We start from the raw sequence: 15,239 nt of genomic DNA on the forward strand, positions 1-15,239 counted from the left end.
AAGGATGCGCTGCCTGATGCAAGGCTCAGGGCCCCTGAGGGCAGGCTGTGAAGCCTTGGCCCTCCATGCCAGGTGAGACTCCTGTTTTGTTCTGTTGCTCAGTCGCGTCTGACTGTTTGCAACCCGATGGACTGCAGCATGCCAGGCTTCTCTGTCCTTCACTGTCTCCCAGAGTTTGCTCAAACTCTTGTCCATTAAGCCAGTGATGCCATCCAACCATCTCATCCTCTGTTACCTTCTCCTCCTGCTTTCAATCTTTCTCAGCATCAGGATCTTTCACACTGAGTTGATTCTTCACACCAGGTGGCCAAGGTATTGGAGTTTCAGCTTCAGCATCAGTCCTTCCAATGAATATTCAGGGTTGATTTCCTTTAGGATTGACTGGTTTGAACTCCAACAGATTCTCAAGAGTCTTATCTAACACCAGTGTTCGAAAGCATCAGTCCTTTGATGTTCAGCCTTCTTTGTGTTCAGCTTTCACATCTGTACATGGCTATTGGAAAAACTGTAGCTTTGAGACTCCTGAGAAATCAGTTACTCTGTTGCCTTTGCTCTGCAAATACACAGCCATGGGCCAGACCCAACCTGTCTGCATTCTGTGAGCTGACTGCACAGCAGGACACAGGTCACGAGGCAAGCGGTGAAGCATCCACTGTCTCCTTCAGGAAGAGCTGCTCCCAGCTTCCCAGAGGGCTGGTGGCGCAGAGGAATTCAAACCCCATGGGTTCTGTAAGGCAGGACTCTTGGGCTTCCGAGGAAGATGTCCTTCAGCCGGTTCCCTGCTCTGTCCTTCCCTCCCCACCCCCACCCTGACATCCCAGATTCAGCAGTGGGGCCATCTCATCTACCCTGGGTACTTGTCACCTATAGAATTTGTGTTTCTGTTACTTCTGCAGACAAACCTGACTGCTGTTAGAGCATCTGGGGGCCAGAGATAGAGGAAAGAGTCTGGGGCTTCTGTCTCTCCAACCCCAATCCAGGTCAGCCGACCAGGCTGCACACCCCAGGGAAGTCAGGGTCAGGCTGTTAATCTGTATCTCTGGCTTTAGGCATAATGCTCGCATACAGTAGGTGCTCAATGCTTGTTCAATTGAGCCATTCCTCTCCTATTTGAAATAAAGACATCATTCAGCTTTGATGAGAAGGGCATTCTTTGTTGTTGTTTTTTTTTGCTTTTGAAATTCAAAAAGAGATCTGTAATGCTCTAATAATTTAAGCATCTTCATTTACCTAGAGGCTTTCAGAGAATTCATGTTGTAAGCTGTTTGATGATGTTCATACTAGGTCCATCTGGGACAAAGTACTAAACAACGCACATACACACATCTTAGGCCGTCTTTTCTCAAGATCTTCCGTAGAAGATACTCCATTATTTTATGGAGTCTAAGCAGAAACAGTGGCTTCCAACTAAACTCTGCTATGCCATCATTTGGAAGATGTCTCCCCATTTCAGAGATGTTAAAACTGGCCTTGACTTTCAACAGCTAAGTCAAAGCTGTCTCTTGGTAAATGACACATTGAACTTGAAAATATGTGGGTTGGTTTCAAATATTTTTTAATATTGATTTCTAAGATAATCCTATAGTGATGAGAGAAGAGACTCTGTATGTTTCCAATACAATTAGACCACGAAATTTTTGCACCTTGTTTAATGTCCCTGGATATGTTCTAGTGTTTCTTCGTTTATAGTCTATGAGAACTTGAATAGAATTTGTATCCTGCTGTTGTGTGAAAATTACTTAAATCTTAATTACTTTGAATTGGTTCATGGCGCTTTTCAGGTCTATCATATCCTTCTACTTTGCTGGCTATTCATTCTATTAATTTTTGAGAGTTTGATATTGAAATTCCAACCGAAAATCTTCAACTACTTACAAAAATAATTGTAATATATAGTGAAACTATACGTAACTTTGTTCTGTATTTTCCAAGTCTCCTGTAAATGTGTTATCATATTTCATAATTTAAAAAATAAAGAAGAAAAGTCTGGCATTTAGTCAATGAAGTATAGTAGTTATTTATCTTCACTTGATGTGTGCTATGATTTATATACCTGAAATAAATTTAAAAACTGAGATGAGACAGTAATTATGAACCATGAATTATGTGTTTTGGCATAGGTAATGTGGGAATTCAGAGGGGAGAAATGCCAGCTAGTGCTGAGTCATATCAGGGAAGGATTTGAAAAGAAGATGAAGTTATCTGGGCCCCAAAGAGTGAGACTCTAGCTTCAAGGAAACTCCAGGAAGTGGCATCATGGAAAATCCTCAGAGCTTAGGTGTGGGGAGGGGGTCAGGGTGGCAGGCAAGGGAGCCAGTCAGAGCCATCATACCAGTCAGGTATGATGCTGAGGATGCTCACTTGTGCACGGAGCTCTTCACACACATCGTGTTGCAGCCCTGAAGGTGAGGCAGATTCCCCAGGAGCATGCATTATGTACTCAGGAAGTGCTCCCAGGAGAGCCTGGTAAAGGGCTGGGACCACCAGATCTGGGACTGGAAGAAGGTGAAGTCCTCGCCCGATCCCACAAGGGCATTGAGTGCACATCCCATCTTGGAGAAGGAAGCTGGGTGCTCACCTGTCCGTCTGGATGGACCTGTCACGTGAGTGTATGTTCCTAGATTCTTTGTCTCGTCACAACAAAGATTTGGAGTGACGGACATTAAAGCCCCCTCAGCGTGTCACAGCTCTCAGGTCTTGGATAGACCGTGTTATAGCTCTCAGGTCTCGAATGGACCATGTTATAGCTCTTAGACAAATCAGTGTTACAGCTCAGTGTTACAGCTCTATTTTATTTAGAAGATAGCAGGAGAATCCATCTTTGAGGTGTGAGGGCAAGTCAATCCAAAGACGCTAAGAGCGCCCCAGCGCGGGAGAGAGAGAGCTAGCTTTGGCTCCTCTTTTATATGTTTTTTCCCCTGGGCCTGTCCTGTGTAAACTGGGCCAGCCAGGAGTGTTGTTTGTTTTACCTGAGGTCCTCACTCCGGTCCTCCGACCTTCCTTTGTTCTATTTTCGCGGGCTTTTCCCTTCTTTGTCTTTTAGCCACCGCCACTTTAGACTCCTTTTCCCTATTCTACCTACCTAAGAGATCCAAATCCTCAGGCACTGCAGGCTAAGATGTGCGGCAGAGTAGCTCCCCCAAGCAGTCCTGCAAGGAGCTCTGCAGGTGAGGACTGCTCTGAGCAAGCCCAAGAGGTGCAGTAGTGTCGGCCCAACAGGCTTAATTACCCCCTTGTACAGATGAAGATGACCATGGTCTCTAAGGTGACACTTCTGGAAGCTAGAAACAGGCTCTCTGACTCTAAATAAAGCACTTCATGCATGGATATTCACTGGTCAATTACTTATTTTTTTCACCTTTTTTTTTTTTTTTTTGCTGAAGCTACTGCTGAGAAAAGGCTTTGATTGCACAGTAAAGAAACCTGAATTAAAATGAGAAGGACAGAACCATCAGTGAGCTGTTGAATTTTTCAACTATCTTTAGGTGTCCCTTTGTTCTACATTAAAATAGACATAGATAGATAATTGATAGATAGATGATAGAGAGATAAAAAATAATACCATAAGGAGAGTATAAGACAAAAAGCTAGTTAGGGGACTTCCTGGTGGGCCAGTGTTAAGAATCTGCCTGCAATGCAAGGGACACAGATTCAATCCCTGGTCTGGGGAGATTCCACATGCCTCAGAACATCTAAGCCCATGCACCACAACTGCTGAAGCCTGAGAGCCTAGAACCCACAAGCCGAAACCACTGAGCCCAGGTGCGGCAGCTACTGACGCTGGAATGCTCCAGAGCCTGTGCTCCACAACAAGAGAACCCACAGCGAGGGGAAGCCTGTGCATCGCAACCAGAGAGTGCCTTCTGCTCACCACAACTAGAAGAAGCCTGCGTGTAGCCAAAAAAAAAAAAAAAAACAATTTAATGTTAGGGAAAAAATGCATGTAACTTGTGAAACTCCAATACTTTGACCACCAGATGTGAAGATCTGACTCACTGGAAACCACCCTGATGCTAGGAAAGATTGAAGGCAGGAGGAGAAAGGGACGACAGAGGATGAGATAGTTGCATGGCATCAGCAACTTAACGGACATGAGTTTGAGTAAGTTCCGGGAGTTGGTGATGGACAGGGAGGCCTGGTGTGCTGCAGTCCATGGGGTAGCAAAGAGTCAGACATGACTGAGCGACTGAACTGAACTGAACTTGTACCACAGAAAATGTGCTATTTTGCTAATATTTAAGAGCTGCCAAAATCAGGGGGGAAAAGACCAACACACCAATATTTGAAGTGGGCTGGAGATAATGACATCAACTCACAGAAAATGAAATGCAAATGGGTTTGAACATACAAAAGGATTCTCAAAGTCATATTAAAAGAAAGGTAAATATTTTGAAAACCGCAAGAGATTCTATTTCTTAGCTATCAGAATGACAAAAAGCTTGATGACACACGCAGTTGGAGAAGCTGTATAAAATAGACGTTCTCACACGCTACTTACAGGAGTGCAAAAATGGAACAACCGAATACAGAGGGGAACTTGATAGGCTCTACTAAAATTTCATGTTGATCAGGCAGCTGAGGAGTAAAGAGTCCGCCTGCCAATGCAGGAGACACAAGAGACATGGCTTCAATCCCTGAGTTGGGAAGATCCCCTGGAGTAGGAAATGGCAACCCACTCCAGTATTCCTGCCTGTGAAATTCGATGGACAGAGGAGCTTGGCGGGCTACAGTCCATGGGGTCACAAAGTCAGACACTATTGAGCACCACCACCCCCATCCAGTGATAAACAGTAAGCATTAAAATCTAGAATTGCATCCCAAAGATATACTGGCAAAATTAGTACATGAGACCCTGATGCCGGGAAAGATTGAGGGCAGGACGAGAAAGGGGAGACAGAGGATGAGATGACTGGATGGCAATATCGACACAACAGACATGAATTTGAGCAAATTCCAAGAGCTAGAGAAGGACAGGGAAGCCAGGCGTGCAGTAGCCCATGGGGTCGCAAACAGTAGGACACGACTAAGCGACTGAACAGTGACAATCTGTTCACTGCAGTGTTACTCAAAATAGTAAAGTACAGGAAGAAAAATAAGTGTCCATCAACTAACTACACTGCATTCATACATGAGTGCTGTGCGGCTCTAAGGAGTGAAGGAGGTCTCAGTGCACTGCTCTCGAGTGGGCTCCAGGATATGCGGATGAAGGGAAAAGTAAGGTGCTGACCAGGGTATATATAAGGCCACCGCTTTTGTAAGAAAGGAGAATAAACAAACACAGATTTTTGGTCACATTTGAAAAAAATAATGGAAAGATAAGCCAAAACTTAATAAACTTTTAAGCCATAAGGGGAATTAAAAAAACAGGTGGAGGGGACTGTGATGCAAACCAGACCTCTGTGCGTGAATCTTGCAGGGAGTTATTGGAGGTGGTTCTCAAAACACAGATTTCCACGGGGAAAGTGATATACAGCCAGTCAGATTACTGCCAGCAACCTCACTGGAGCCATCTGGAGCTGACTCGTACTAAGTGGCAAGAGTCAAGCATTAACTACTCAGGAATGTCACAAACTGGCTGTTAAACTACTGGTAAGTTGATCAAGGTGTTCTTCTGGACATGATCAAGGTGTTCCTGCCTGAGGAACACTTAGATCCGGCTCGGATCTAGGAGCCGGGAGGGGGATCAAGATTTCTATTGGGGTGACTCCCTCCCCTTCCCATTCAACCATCTTAGATTTCTGCTATTTTAGGGGGTTGGTTTGGGGGCTGGGTATTTTGTTTTACAGATTTTGAAGAGCATACGAGTGATGGAAACTAGCTTCCCGAAAAAAGATGGTGATTTGCAGTGTTTGCCAATTTTCTTGAAAGTGCTCCCACCTCGGAAGAACCCTGCAGTCAAGAGAAAGGTGCATGCATGAATGCTCAGTCGCTCGTTGTGTCCAGCTCTGTGCAACCCCATGGACTGCAGCCCTCCAGGCTCCTCTGTCCACGGGATTCTCCAAGCAAGAATACTGGAGTGCGTTGTCATTTCCTCCTCTACGGGATCTTCCCAACCCAGGGGTTGAACCTGCATCTCCTGTGTTGGCAGGCAGATTCTTTACCACTGAGCCACCTGGGAAGCCCCAAGATATGTTTATGTAGTAAGAATTATCCCAGTTTTTCCCCCACCCCCAGCATTCACCCATGCAACAACACGAGGGAAGAGAAGAACCCCAACATTTCAAGGATGGCTGAGCTCAGAGTTCAGTCCTGAAACATCATTATGGGCTCTGTGTCCATAGGACAGAGGGAAGGAACATCTTTATTCAAGTCCAGGCTACATTCAGCTCAGAGAGGGTCCACCAGGCCCACAGACCAACCCAGAGGTCATTCTCACGTCTCTGGATGTATAATTGGAATGGAAGTCCCTGATGTTTAAAACAACCCCACATTCATTCCAAGCTTTGGAAGGAATTCTCATATTAAGAACGATAAGCCTCTGAAACTGCTTCTTCCCCTGTGCCCCAGGTCAGGAGAGTGCTTCAAAACCAGCACTGCAACCTGGGAGCAGAGGCAGAAATTAGTGCTGCTTTAAAGACCTGAAGGATGTGGGGGTGGTTCCCCATAACATCTCCATTCACTAGTCTACAAAAACCAGCTGGATCCTGGGAAATGACAAAGAACTACTGCAAACCCGCCAATGAGTAGCTGCTACACCAATTGCAGCTGCTACAACACATGAGCTGTGTTTGCTGGAGCAGCCGAACCCAGCATTCAGTGCATGGTAAGCAGAAAAATCAGATCTCATCAGCATTTTAAAAGTCTATCAAAGGACACTGTCAAGAGAGGGAAAAGACAACCCACAAGATGAGGGGCAATATTTGCAAAAAATAATTCTGATCAAGGGCCTAGTAGTCAGAGTACATAAAGAACAACTATAACTGGACAACAAGACAAACAACCTAATTCAAAATGGACAAAGTGCTATCATAGACATCGTCCCAAAGGAAATATACAGACAAGCACGAGAAAGGAATGACAATGTCATTGGCCGTTAGGGAAATGCAAGTTAAACACAAGGAGATGCCACTTCACGTCCACTAGGGTGGCTATAATTTAAAATAAACAAATAAATGAATAGAAAATAAGTCCCATGTAAAGAAATTGGGATCCTTGTACATTGCCAGTAGAAATGTAAAATGGCACAGCTGCTATGGAAAATAGTCCAGCGGTTCCTCAAAAGTGTGCCATATAACCCATCAAATCTACTTCTAGGTATACACCCAAAGACTTATTAATAAAAAGAGATATTCAAACAAAAGCTTGTACACAAATATTCATCACACCTTGTTCACTCTAAGAAAATTGTATTGTTGTTGCTCAGTCACTCAGTCCTGTCTGACTCTTTGCAACCCCATGGACTGCAGCACCCCAGGGTTCCCTTGTCCATCACCATCTCCTGGAGCCTGCTCAGACTCAAGTCCATTAAGTCAATGATGTCATCCAACCATCTTATCCTCTGTAGCCCCCTTCTCCTCCTGCCCTCAATCTTTCCTAGCATCAGGGTCTTTTGCAAAGAGTTAGCTCTTCATATTAGGTGGCCCAAGTATTGGAGCTTCAGCTTCAGTCCTTCCAATGTATATTCAGGGTTGATTTCCTTTAGGATTGACTGGTTTGATCTCCTTTCAGTCCCAGAGACTCTCAAGAGTCTTCTCCAACACCATATTTCAAAAGCATCAATTCTTTGGCACTCAGCCTTCTTTATGGCCCAACTCTCATATCCATACATGACTATACAGACCTTTATGAGCAAAGTGAAGTCTCTGCTGTTTAATATATTGTCTAGGTTTGTCACTCCAGCACTCTGCCCAGGAAAATCCCACGGATGGAGGAGCCTGGTGGGCTACAGTCCATGGGGTCGCGAAGAGTTGGACACGAATGAGTGACTTCATTTCACTAGCTTTGTCATAGCTTCCCTTGCAAGGAGCAAGCATTTTTTAACCAAGAGGTATAAATGGCCCAAATGTTCATCGACTTATGGGTAAATAAAATGTTGTCTATTTCTATGAGGAATGTTATCCTGTCATAAAAAAGGATCAAGCACACATGTATGCCACATGTATGCCAAGTTGGAGTCAGACACAAAAGGCCACCTATTGTGTGATTCCTTTTACATGAAATGAGCAGAACAGCCAAAGTCATAGAGACAGAAAGCAGAGCGGTGCTTGACAGGGACTGGGGAGGGTCTACCCAATACTACAAGATTTCCTTTTGGGAATGTCCCGGGACTAGATAGTGGTCATAGTTGTACAGTGTTGTGACTGTACTAAATGTCCCTGAATCGAACACTTTAAAATGGTTAATTTTATATTATTTGTTACATGTAATAAAAAAAAAAACGTACCTGTTAAGGATTTCTAACAGGGAGGCCCCTAGAGCTTCCCTGGTGATCCAGTGGTTAACAATCCACTTGCCAATGCAAAGAACATAAATTTAATCCCTGGTCTGGGACTAGCCCACGTGCCACAACTACCAAAGCCCATATGTCCTAAAGCCAGTGCTCCTCAATAAGATAAGCCATTGCCAAGAGCAGCCTGCCCACTGCAACAAAAAGTAAGCCCCGTTTGCCACAACCAGGGAAAGCCTACATGTAGCAACAAAGACCCAGCTCAGCGAAAAGTTAACTAATTTTTAAAGAAGAGTGAGGACCTCAGACTGTGCAGCACTGGGTGTTACCAGTGTTGTAAATCTTGGCTGATCTTGCAGGTGGGATATTTGTGTTTTAATTTAGAGCCTTTTAATTATCAGTGATATCCAGTAGCTTTTCAAATGTTGATTGGAAATTTGAATGGACTGTGTGCTTGTGTTTGATTCTATTGTATCATATCCTGCTTTAGTTGTAAAGGCTTTCAACTTTTACATTGCAAATATTTTCTAGCAGTTCAATATCTTCACTTTATATGCCAAAAATATTTCTTTTGGGTTCTGATTGAAGTTACATCAGGGATGGATTGATCCAGAAAGAGTGGTAATTCAGTCTATAGCTCTGAGTTTCTTGCTTACACCTCTCGGGTCCCAGTGGATATATGTTGTGTGTGTTCTTTGGTCAAGTTTTCTATTTCGCTCGCAACTTATCTTCTTAGTAATGCTCTTAGGTATAGTTTGGGCTGCGGTAAAGCTAGGCATCTTTCCCTATGTATTCTCACACTGTCAAGGCTGGCGTGAAGTGGGAGCGGCTGCAGTGGCTGGGAACTTGTCTCACGCTCAGCCCCTCCCTCCGTGAACGTGACTTAAGAACCCTGGCAGGCATTCAGCAGAAACTTGCGTCTTGCATCCTCCACAAGTTTTCTGGAGCCAAACAAAGAACAGATGGGAAAACAGACTCTTGCAACGTACTCACATGTTTAATGAGTAAAAGCTAATTGTAGAAAACACAGCAGCCCTAATGAGGGTCAGCTCCAAACAGCAACAAGGAAGGGAGAGCGTGGGAGCCTCCGACCAGGGCCACGCGCATACTCAGGGCGGGTATAAAAGCAGACACCCTCAGCACTTCACTCACACACTCACACACACTTACACCTCCTCCAGCCGTACCACCTCCACCATGGCCTTCTCTAACCTGTCTGCTTGCTCCAGCGACCTGAGCTACAGCAGCCGGATCTGCCTGCCTGGATCCTGTGACTCCTGCACCGGCTCCTCCTGGCAGGTGGATGACTGTCCAGAGAGCTGCTGCGAGCCCCCCTGCTGTGCCCCCAGCTGCTGCACCTCGGCCCCCCGCCTGACCCTCCTCTGCGCCCCAGTGAGTTGTGAGTCCAGCCCCTGCTGCCAGCCAGCCTGCAGCAGCTCCTGCCCAGCCTCATGTGGCCAGCAGTCCAGCTGCCAGTCCTCCTGCTGCACCTCCTCCCGCTGCCAGCAGGCCTGCTGTGAACCTGTCTGCTGTGAGCCTGTCTGCTGCAGGCCCGTCTGCTGCAGGCCTGTCTGCTGTACACCTGTCTGCTGCACACCTGTCTGCTGCAGGCCTGTCTGCTGTGAGGCCTCCCCCTTCTCAACCTCCTCATGTTGCCAGCAGTCCAGCTGCCAGCCCTCCTGCTGCACCTCCTCCTGCTGCCAGCAGGCCTGCTGTGAGCCCGTCTGCTGCAGGCCTGTCTGCTGTACACCTGTTTGCTGCAGGCCCGTGTGCTGTGAGACCTCCCCCTGCTCAGCCCCCTCATCCTGCTGCAGACCCTCCTCTTCCGTGTCCCTCCTCTGCCGTCCTGTGTGCCGCCCCGTGTGCGGCCCCACCTGCTGTGTGCCCGCCTCCTCTTGCAAGCCCAGCTTCTGCCGCCCGGCCTCCTCTGTGTCCCTCCTCTGCCGCCCTGCGTGCCGCCTCGCCTGCTGTGTGCCCACCTCCTCCTGCCAGCCAAGCTGCTGCCGCCCAGCCTCCTCTGTGTCCCTGCTCTGCCGGCCTGCATGCTCCCGCCTGGCCTGCGGCATCCCCACCTCAGCCCCGGAGCTCTGCTGCTGACCGGCCAATCACCCGCCCTCCACAAGCTGCTGTCTCTCTCCCAAGCTCCAGGAGCCCCTCTGCTGGCGCCAGGACCTCCCCTCTCCCAAAGTTGGACACGCAGCTGCTGCCCAGAGAGGATTCGAACTTGGCAGGCATCTCAGAAAGCCCTTGACAGGGTGGACTGTGGGGCCCCAGGAGCCTCCTCTGCAGGACAGGCTGCTTGAATCCCATATGACAAACATCAGCTGCTCTAATGAATAAAGCGTTTGTGTCAGGAAATATGGACCCATGTCTGTTTTGGCCTCCTCCCTTGGGCCCCCTCAGCCCCTCCAAATATGGCCTGTAGGTGCTCTGCTGGCAGAAGCCAGGCAGTAAAGACACATTCTCCCATCCGAGTTCAAAGCAGCTGAGAAACAACAGGATCTGAAAGCTGGTGCCATTCACACATTCTATGTCCCTTCCTACCCCAGGCTCACTCTCCCTGCAGTGGACGGCCCTTCAAGGCTGACATGGAGGCGGGTGTGGGTGCAGAAGGCTCAGATCCTGAGTGGGCCCTGGGTTCCTCCCCCTGCCCATGCAGGTTGAGGGTGACTTGGGGAGCAGCAGAAACCCTCCTGGGTCTGGATCGGAGAGTCCAGGGTAAGTGCTGTTGGAGAGACGTGCCAACACTGAGGAGGAGATTCTGGGGGCTCCAAGGGGGTGCAGTGTCAATTTAGACATCACTCATTCTACTCAAGGTTTCAAAGCCTGACCGAGGAGGGACAGAACAAAAGAGACGCCTTGTGAACAAACCCTCAGGACAGTAGGGGAGAAAGAGCCTGCAGTCTTAGTGGACATTAGCAATAGAGGAAGTGGGCACCAGTCAGCACCAGTCAACTACTTATCCCCCACCAGAAACAGACTGATGAGGCCCATAGGAGCAGGAGAACAGTGGTGGCTGGGGCAAGAGGGACCAGGAACTGAAGGCATCTCCCCAGGGGATACTATCCCCACCCCAGCTCAGTTCCATCCAGGAAAGAGGGAATGGAGCAAAACCCTAAGAGGACTGGTAAACAGGTGTCCTGCCTCAACTCGTAAATCTCTTTCCTGAGTTTACTCAAGACAAGTACCATTTTTCTCCTTTGCCTTTAGCTTCTTTTCTTTTCTCACCTATTTGTAAAGTCTCCTCAGATAACCATTTTTGCCTTTTTGCATTTCTTTTGGTTGGGGATGGTCTTAATCACTGTCAAGTGATCAAAGGCAAAGGAGAAAAGGAAAGATATACCCATTTGGATGCAGAGTTCCAAAGAATAAAAGGAGAGATAAGAAAGCCTTCCTCAGTGATCAGTGCAAAGAAAAAGAGGAAAACAATAGAATGAGAAAGACCAGAGGTCTCTTCAAGAAAATTAGAGATACTAAGGGAACATTTCATGCAAAGATGGGCTCAATAAAGGACAGAAATGGTATGGACCTAACAGAAGCAGGAGATATTAAGAAGAGGTGGCAAGAATACACAGAAGGACTATGCAAAAAAGGTCTTCACGACCCAGATAACCACGATGGTGTGATCACTCACCTAGAACCAGACATCCTGGAATGTGAAGTCAAGTGGGCCTTAGGAAGCATCACTATGAATAAAGCTAGTGGAGGTGATGGAATTCCAGCTGAGCTATTTCAAATCCTCAAGTGTTGCACTCAATATGCCAGCAAATTTGGAAAACTCAGTAGTGGCCACAGGACTGGAAAAGGTCAGTTTTCATGCCAATCCCCAAAACAGCAATGTCAAAGAATGGTCAAACTACCACACAGTTGTACTCATCTCACATGCTAGCAAAATAATGCTCAAAATTCTCCAAGCCAAGCTTCAACAATACGTGAACTGTGAACTTCCAGATGTTCAAACTAGATTTAGAAAAGGCAGAGGAACCAGAATTCAAATTGCCAACATCCACTGGATCATCAAAAAAGCAAGAGAGTTCCAGAAAAACATCTACTTCTGTTTATTGACTATGCCAAAGCCTTTGACTGTGTAGTCTGCAACAAACTCTGGAAAATTCTTAAAGAGATGGCAATACCAGACCATCTGACCTGCCTCCTGAGGAATCTGTATGCAGGTCAGGAAGCAACAGTTAGAACTGGACATGGAACAACAGACTGGTTCCAAACAGGGAAAGGAGTGTCAAGGCTGTATATTGTCACCCTGCTTATTTAACTTACATGCAGAGTACATCATGCAAAATGACGGGCTGGATGAAGCACAAGCTGGAATCAAGATTGCCAGGAGAAATATCAATAACCTCAGATATGCAGATGACACCACTCTTATGGCAGAAAGTGAAGAACGAAAGAGCCTCTTGATGAAAGTGAAAGAGGAGAGTGAAAAAGCTGGCCTAAAGCTCAACATTCAGAAAACGAAGATCATGGCATCTGGTCCCATCACTTCATGGGAAATAGATGGGGAAACAGGGGAAACAGTGTCAGACTTTATGTTTTTGGGCTCCGAAATCACTGAAGATGGTGATTGCAGCCATGAAATTAAAAGTCGCTTACTCCTTGGAAGGAAAGTTATGACTAAGCTAGATAACATATTAAAAAACAGAGACATTACTTTGCCAACAAAGGTCCATCTAATCAAGGCTATGGTTTTTCCAGTGGTCGTGTATGGATGTGAGAGTTGGACTGTGACAAGAGCTGAGCCCCGAAGAATTGATGCTTTTGAACTGTGGTGTTGGAGAAGACTCTTGAGTGTCCCTTGGACTTCAAGGAGATCCAACCAGTCCATCCTAAAGGAAATCAGTCCTGAATATTCATTGGAAGGACTGATGCTGAAGCTGAAACTCCAATACTTTGGAGACCTGGTGCAAAGAACTGACTCATTGGAAAAGACTCTGTTGCTGGGAAAGATTGAAGGCGGGAGGAGAAGGGGACAACAGAGGAGAAGGGGACAACAGAGGATAAGATGGTTGAATGTCATCACTGACTCAATAAACATGAGGTTGAGTAAGCTCCAGGAGTTGGTGATGGACAGAGAAGCCTGGTGTGCTGCAGTCCATGGGGTCGCAGAGTCAGACACAACTGAGCAACTGAACTGAACTAAACTGTACCCTTTACCTGTTCATTTCAATTTTAATAAAATAGAACCATCTCCATAGATAAGCGGGCAAAGGCCTTGGTGGACTCTTCATTGCACAGAGAGTTAAGAAGACATAGAGAAGGTTTTACTTCACCTCAACCCAAGAAAAGTGAGGTGCAGCTACACTGACACACTTGGAAAGCAGAATCTACAACCCACACCAAAGCCAGAGTTGTCCGTCGAGATGAGCAGGGCATCTGTGGGGTTCCTGACCGGATAGCGGTGTCTCCATGAACAGCACAACACAGGCACACATGAAGACCGCATGTGCTAAGCATGACATGACATGACATGACATGACACTAAGCGCCAAAGCAGGCCACTGCTGGTGCCGTGTGTCCACATGGGTCAGGCCGCAGCGCTGACCTGGGAGGAGAGAGTTGGTGAAAGACGTTTATGGAGTTCACCTTAGTAACAAAGTGACAATTCTAAATGCTCCGAGATTATTCAGGTCTCAGGTGAGCCTCTCTATCACTGTGACGCCCTGATCATCCATGTGACTAAGACAGGGACCATCGCAACCCCAAAGGCATCCTGTGAACCAGAGCAACCTGGGAAGACTTCCTCTCCCACCTGGTGGGCAGCACAGTGGTGCCCTCCTGGGGGTGGTAGGGAGGGCAGCAGAAAGGTGGGACGTGACATCAAATGCCTGGCTTGGGGAAGATAAACAGGCCTGGCGGGAGGTTTGGTTTGAATGGAAGGGTACTGAGGCAGTGCCAGGCGGTGGGTGCTCTTAGAGTCCCCTCTTCACATCTTCACAGTCATGTGACATCATAGTGATGGGAGTTTCTGGGTCTGTGCCTTCTGACAGGAAGGATGCCCTGATGGCACTCCTTTTAAGACTCTTCCTTGGTTCCCAAATGGTTGTCCCTGGAATGCTGGTGTCTCAATGGCTTCCTTCTCTGGGGAGCCCCCACCCCTCCCTAGAATGGCCCCAGTGCCCTTTCTCTTCCAGGGCCCACATTCACACCACAGGGGCTGAGTTGCCACTTCCTGGGGCAGCTCTCTGGCTCCAGGGCCAGGCTTCCCCTTCTAGGAATATCACGGGCACCCCACATTTGGGCCTGCACATTCTTCCTATAACTGCCAGGATTCCAGACGGGACGGGATCTTTGTGCACAGTGAGTTCATCAAGTGTCCAGTAGGCAGAATTCTCAAATCTTTCCCAGCATCAGGGTCTTTTCCAATGAGTCAATTCTTCACATCAGGTGGCCAAATTATTGGAGCTTTAGCATCAGTCCTTCCAATGAATATTCAGGGTTAATTTCGTTTAGGATTGACTGGTTTGATTGTATTGTTCAAGGGACTCTCTAGAGTGTACTCCAGCCCCGCAATTTGAAAGTATTAGCTCTTCGGTGCTCAGACTTCTTCATGGTCCAACTCTCACATCTGTACATAACTACTGGAAAGACCATAGCTTTGACTATATGGACCTTTGTCAGCAAAGTGATGTCTCTGCTTTTTAATATACTAAGATTGTCATAGCTTTTCTTCCAAGGAGTAAGTTGTGATCTAGTTAAAATGAGGCCAACGGGGTGCGCTTTAATCCAGAGACACACAACTGTGTCCGCATGAACAAAGGAACTCCGGACACACAGGTATCACAGAGGGAAGATGCTGTGAAGATGACGGCAGAGGTCAGGGTGATGCCTGTGCAAGTCA

General features: G+C 47.0%; 1 protein-coding gene across 1 annotated transcript; it reads left to right on the forward strand.

Annotated features, from left to right (window-relative positions):
* Positions 1-9,433: 9,433 nt before the first annotated feature.
* On the forward strand, positions 9,434-11,489 carry LOC101102526 (keratin-associated protein 10-12-like). Its single transcript, XM_027960710.3, has one exon. It carries the CDS (start codon positions 9,584-9,586, stop codon positions 10,481-10,483), a length of 900 nt encoding a protein of 299 aa, XP_027816511.1. The 5' UTR covers positions 9,434-9,583; the 3' UTR covers positions 10,484-11,489.
* The last annotated feature ends 3,750 nt before the right edge of the window (positions 11,490-15,239 follow it).

Source organism: Ovis aries, chromosome 1, assembly GCF_016772045.2.
Source record: "Ovis aries strain OAR_USU_Benz2616 breed Rambouillet chromosome 1, ARS-UI_Ramb_v3.0, whole genome shotgun sequence".
NCBI classification, from domain to species: domain Eukaryota; kingdom Metazoa; phylum Chordata; class Mammalia; order Artiodactyla; family Bovidae; genus Ovis; species Ovis aries.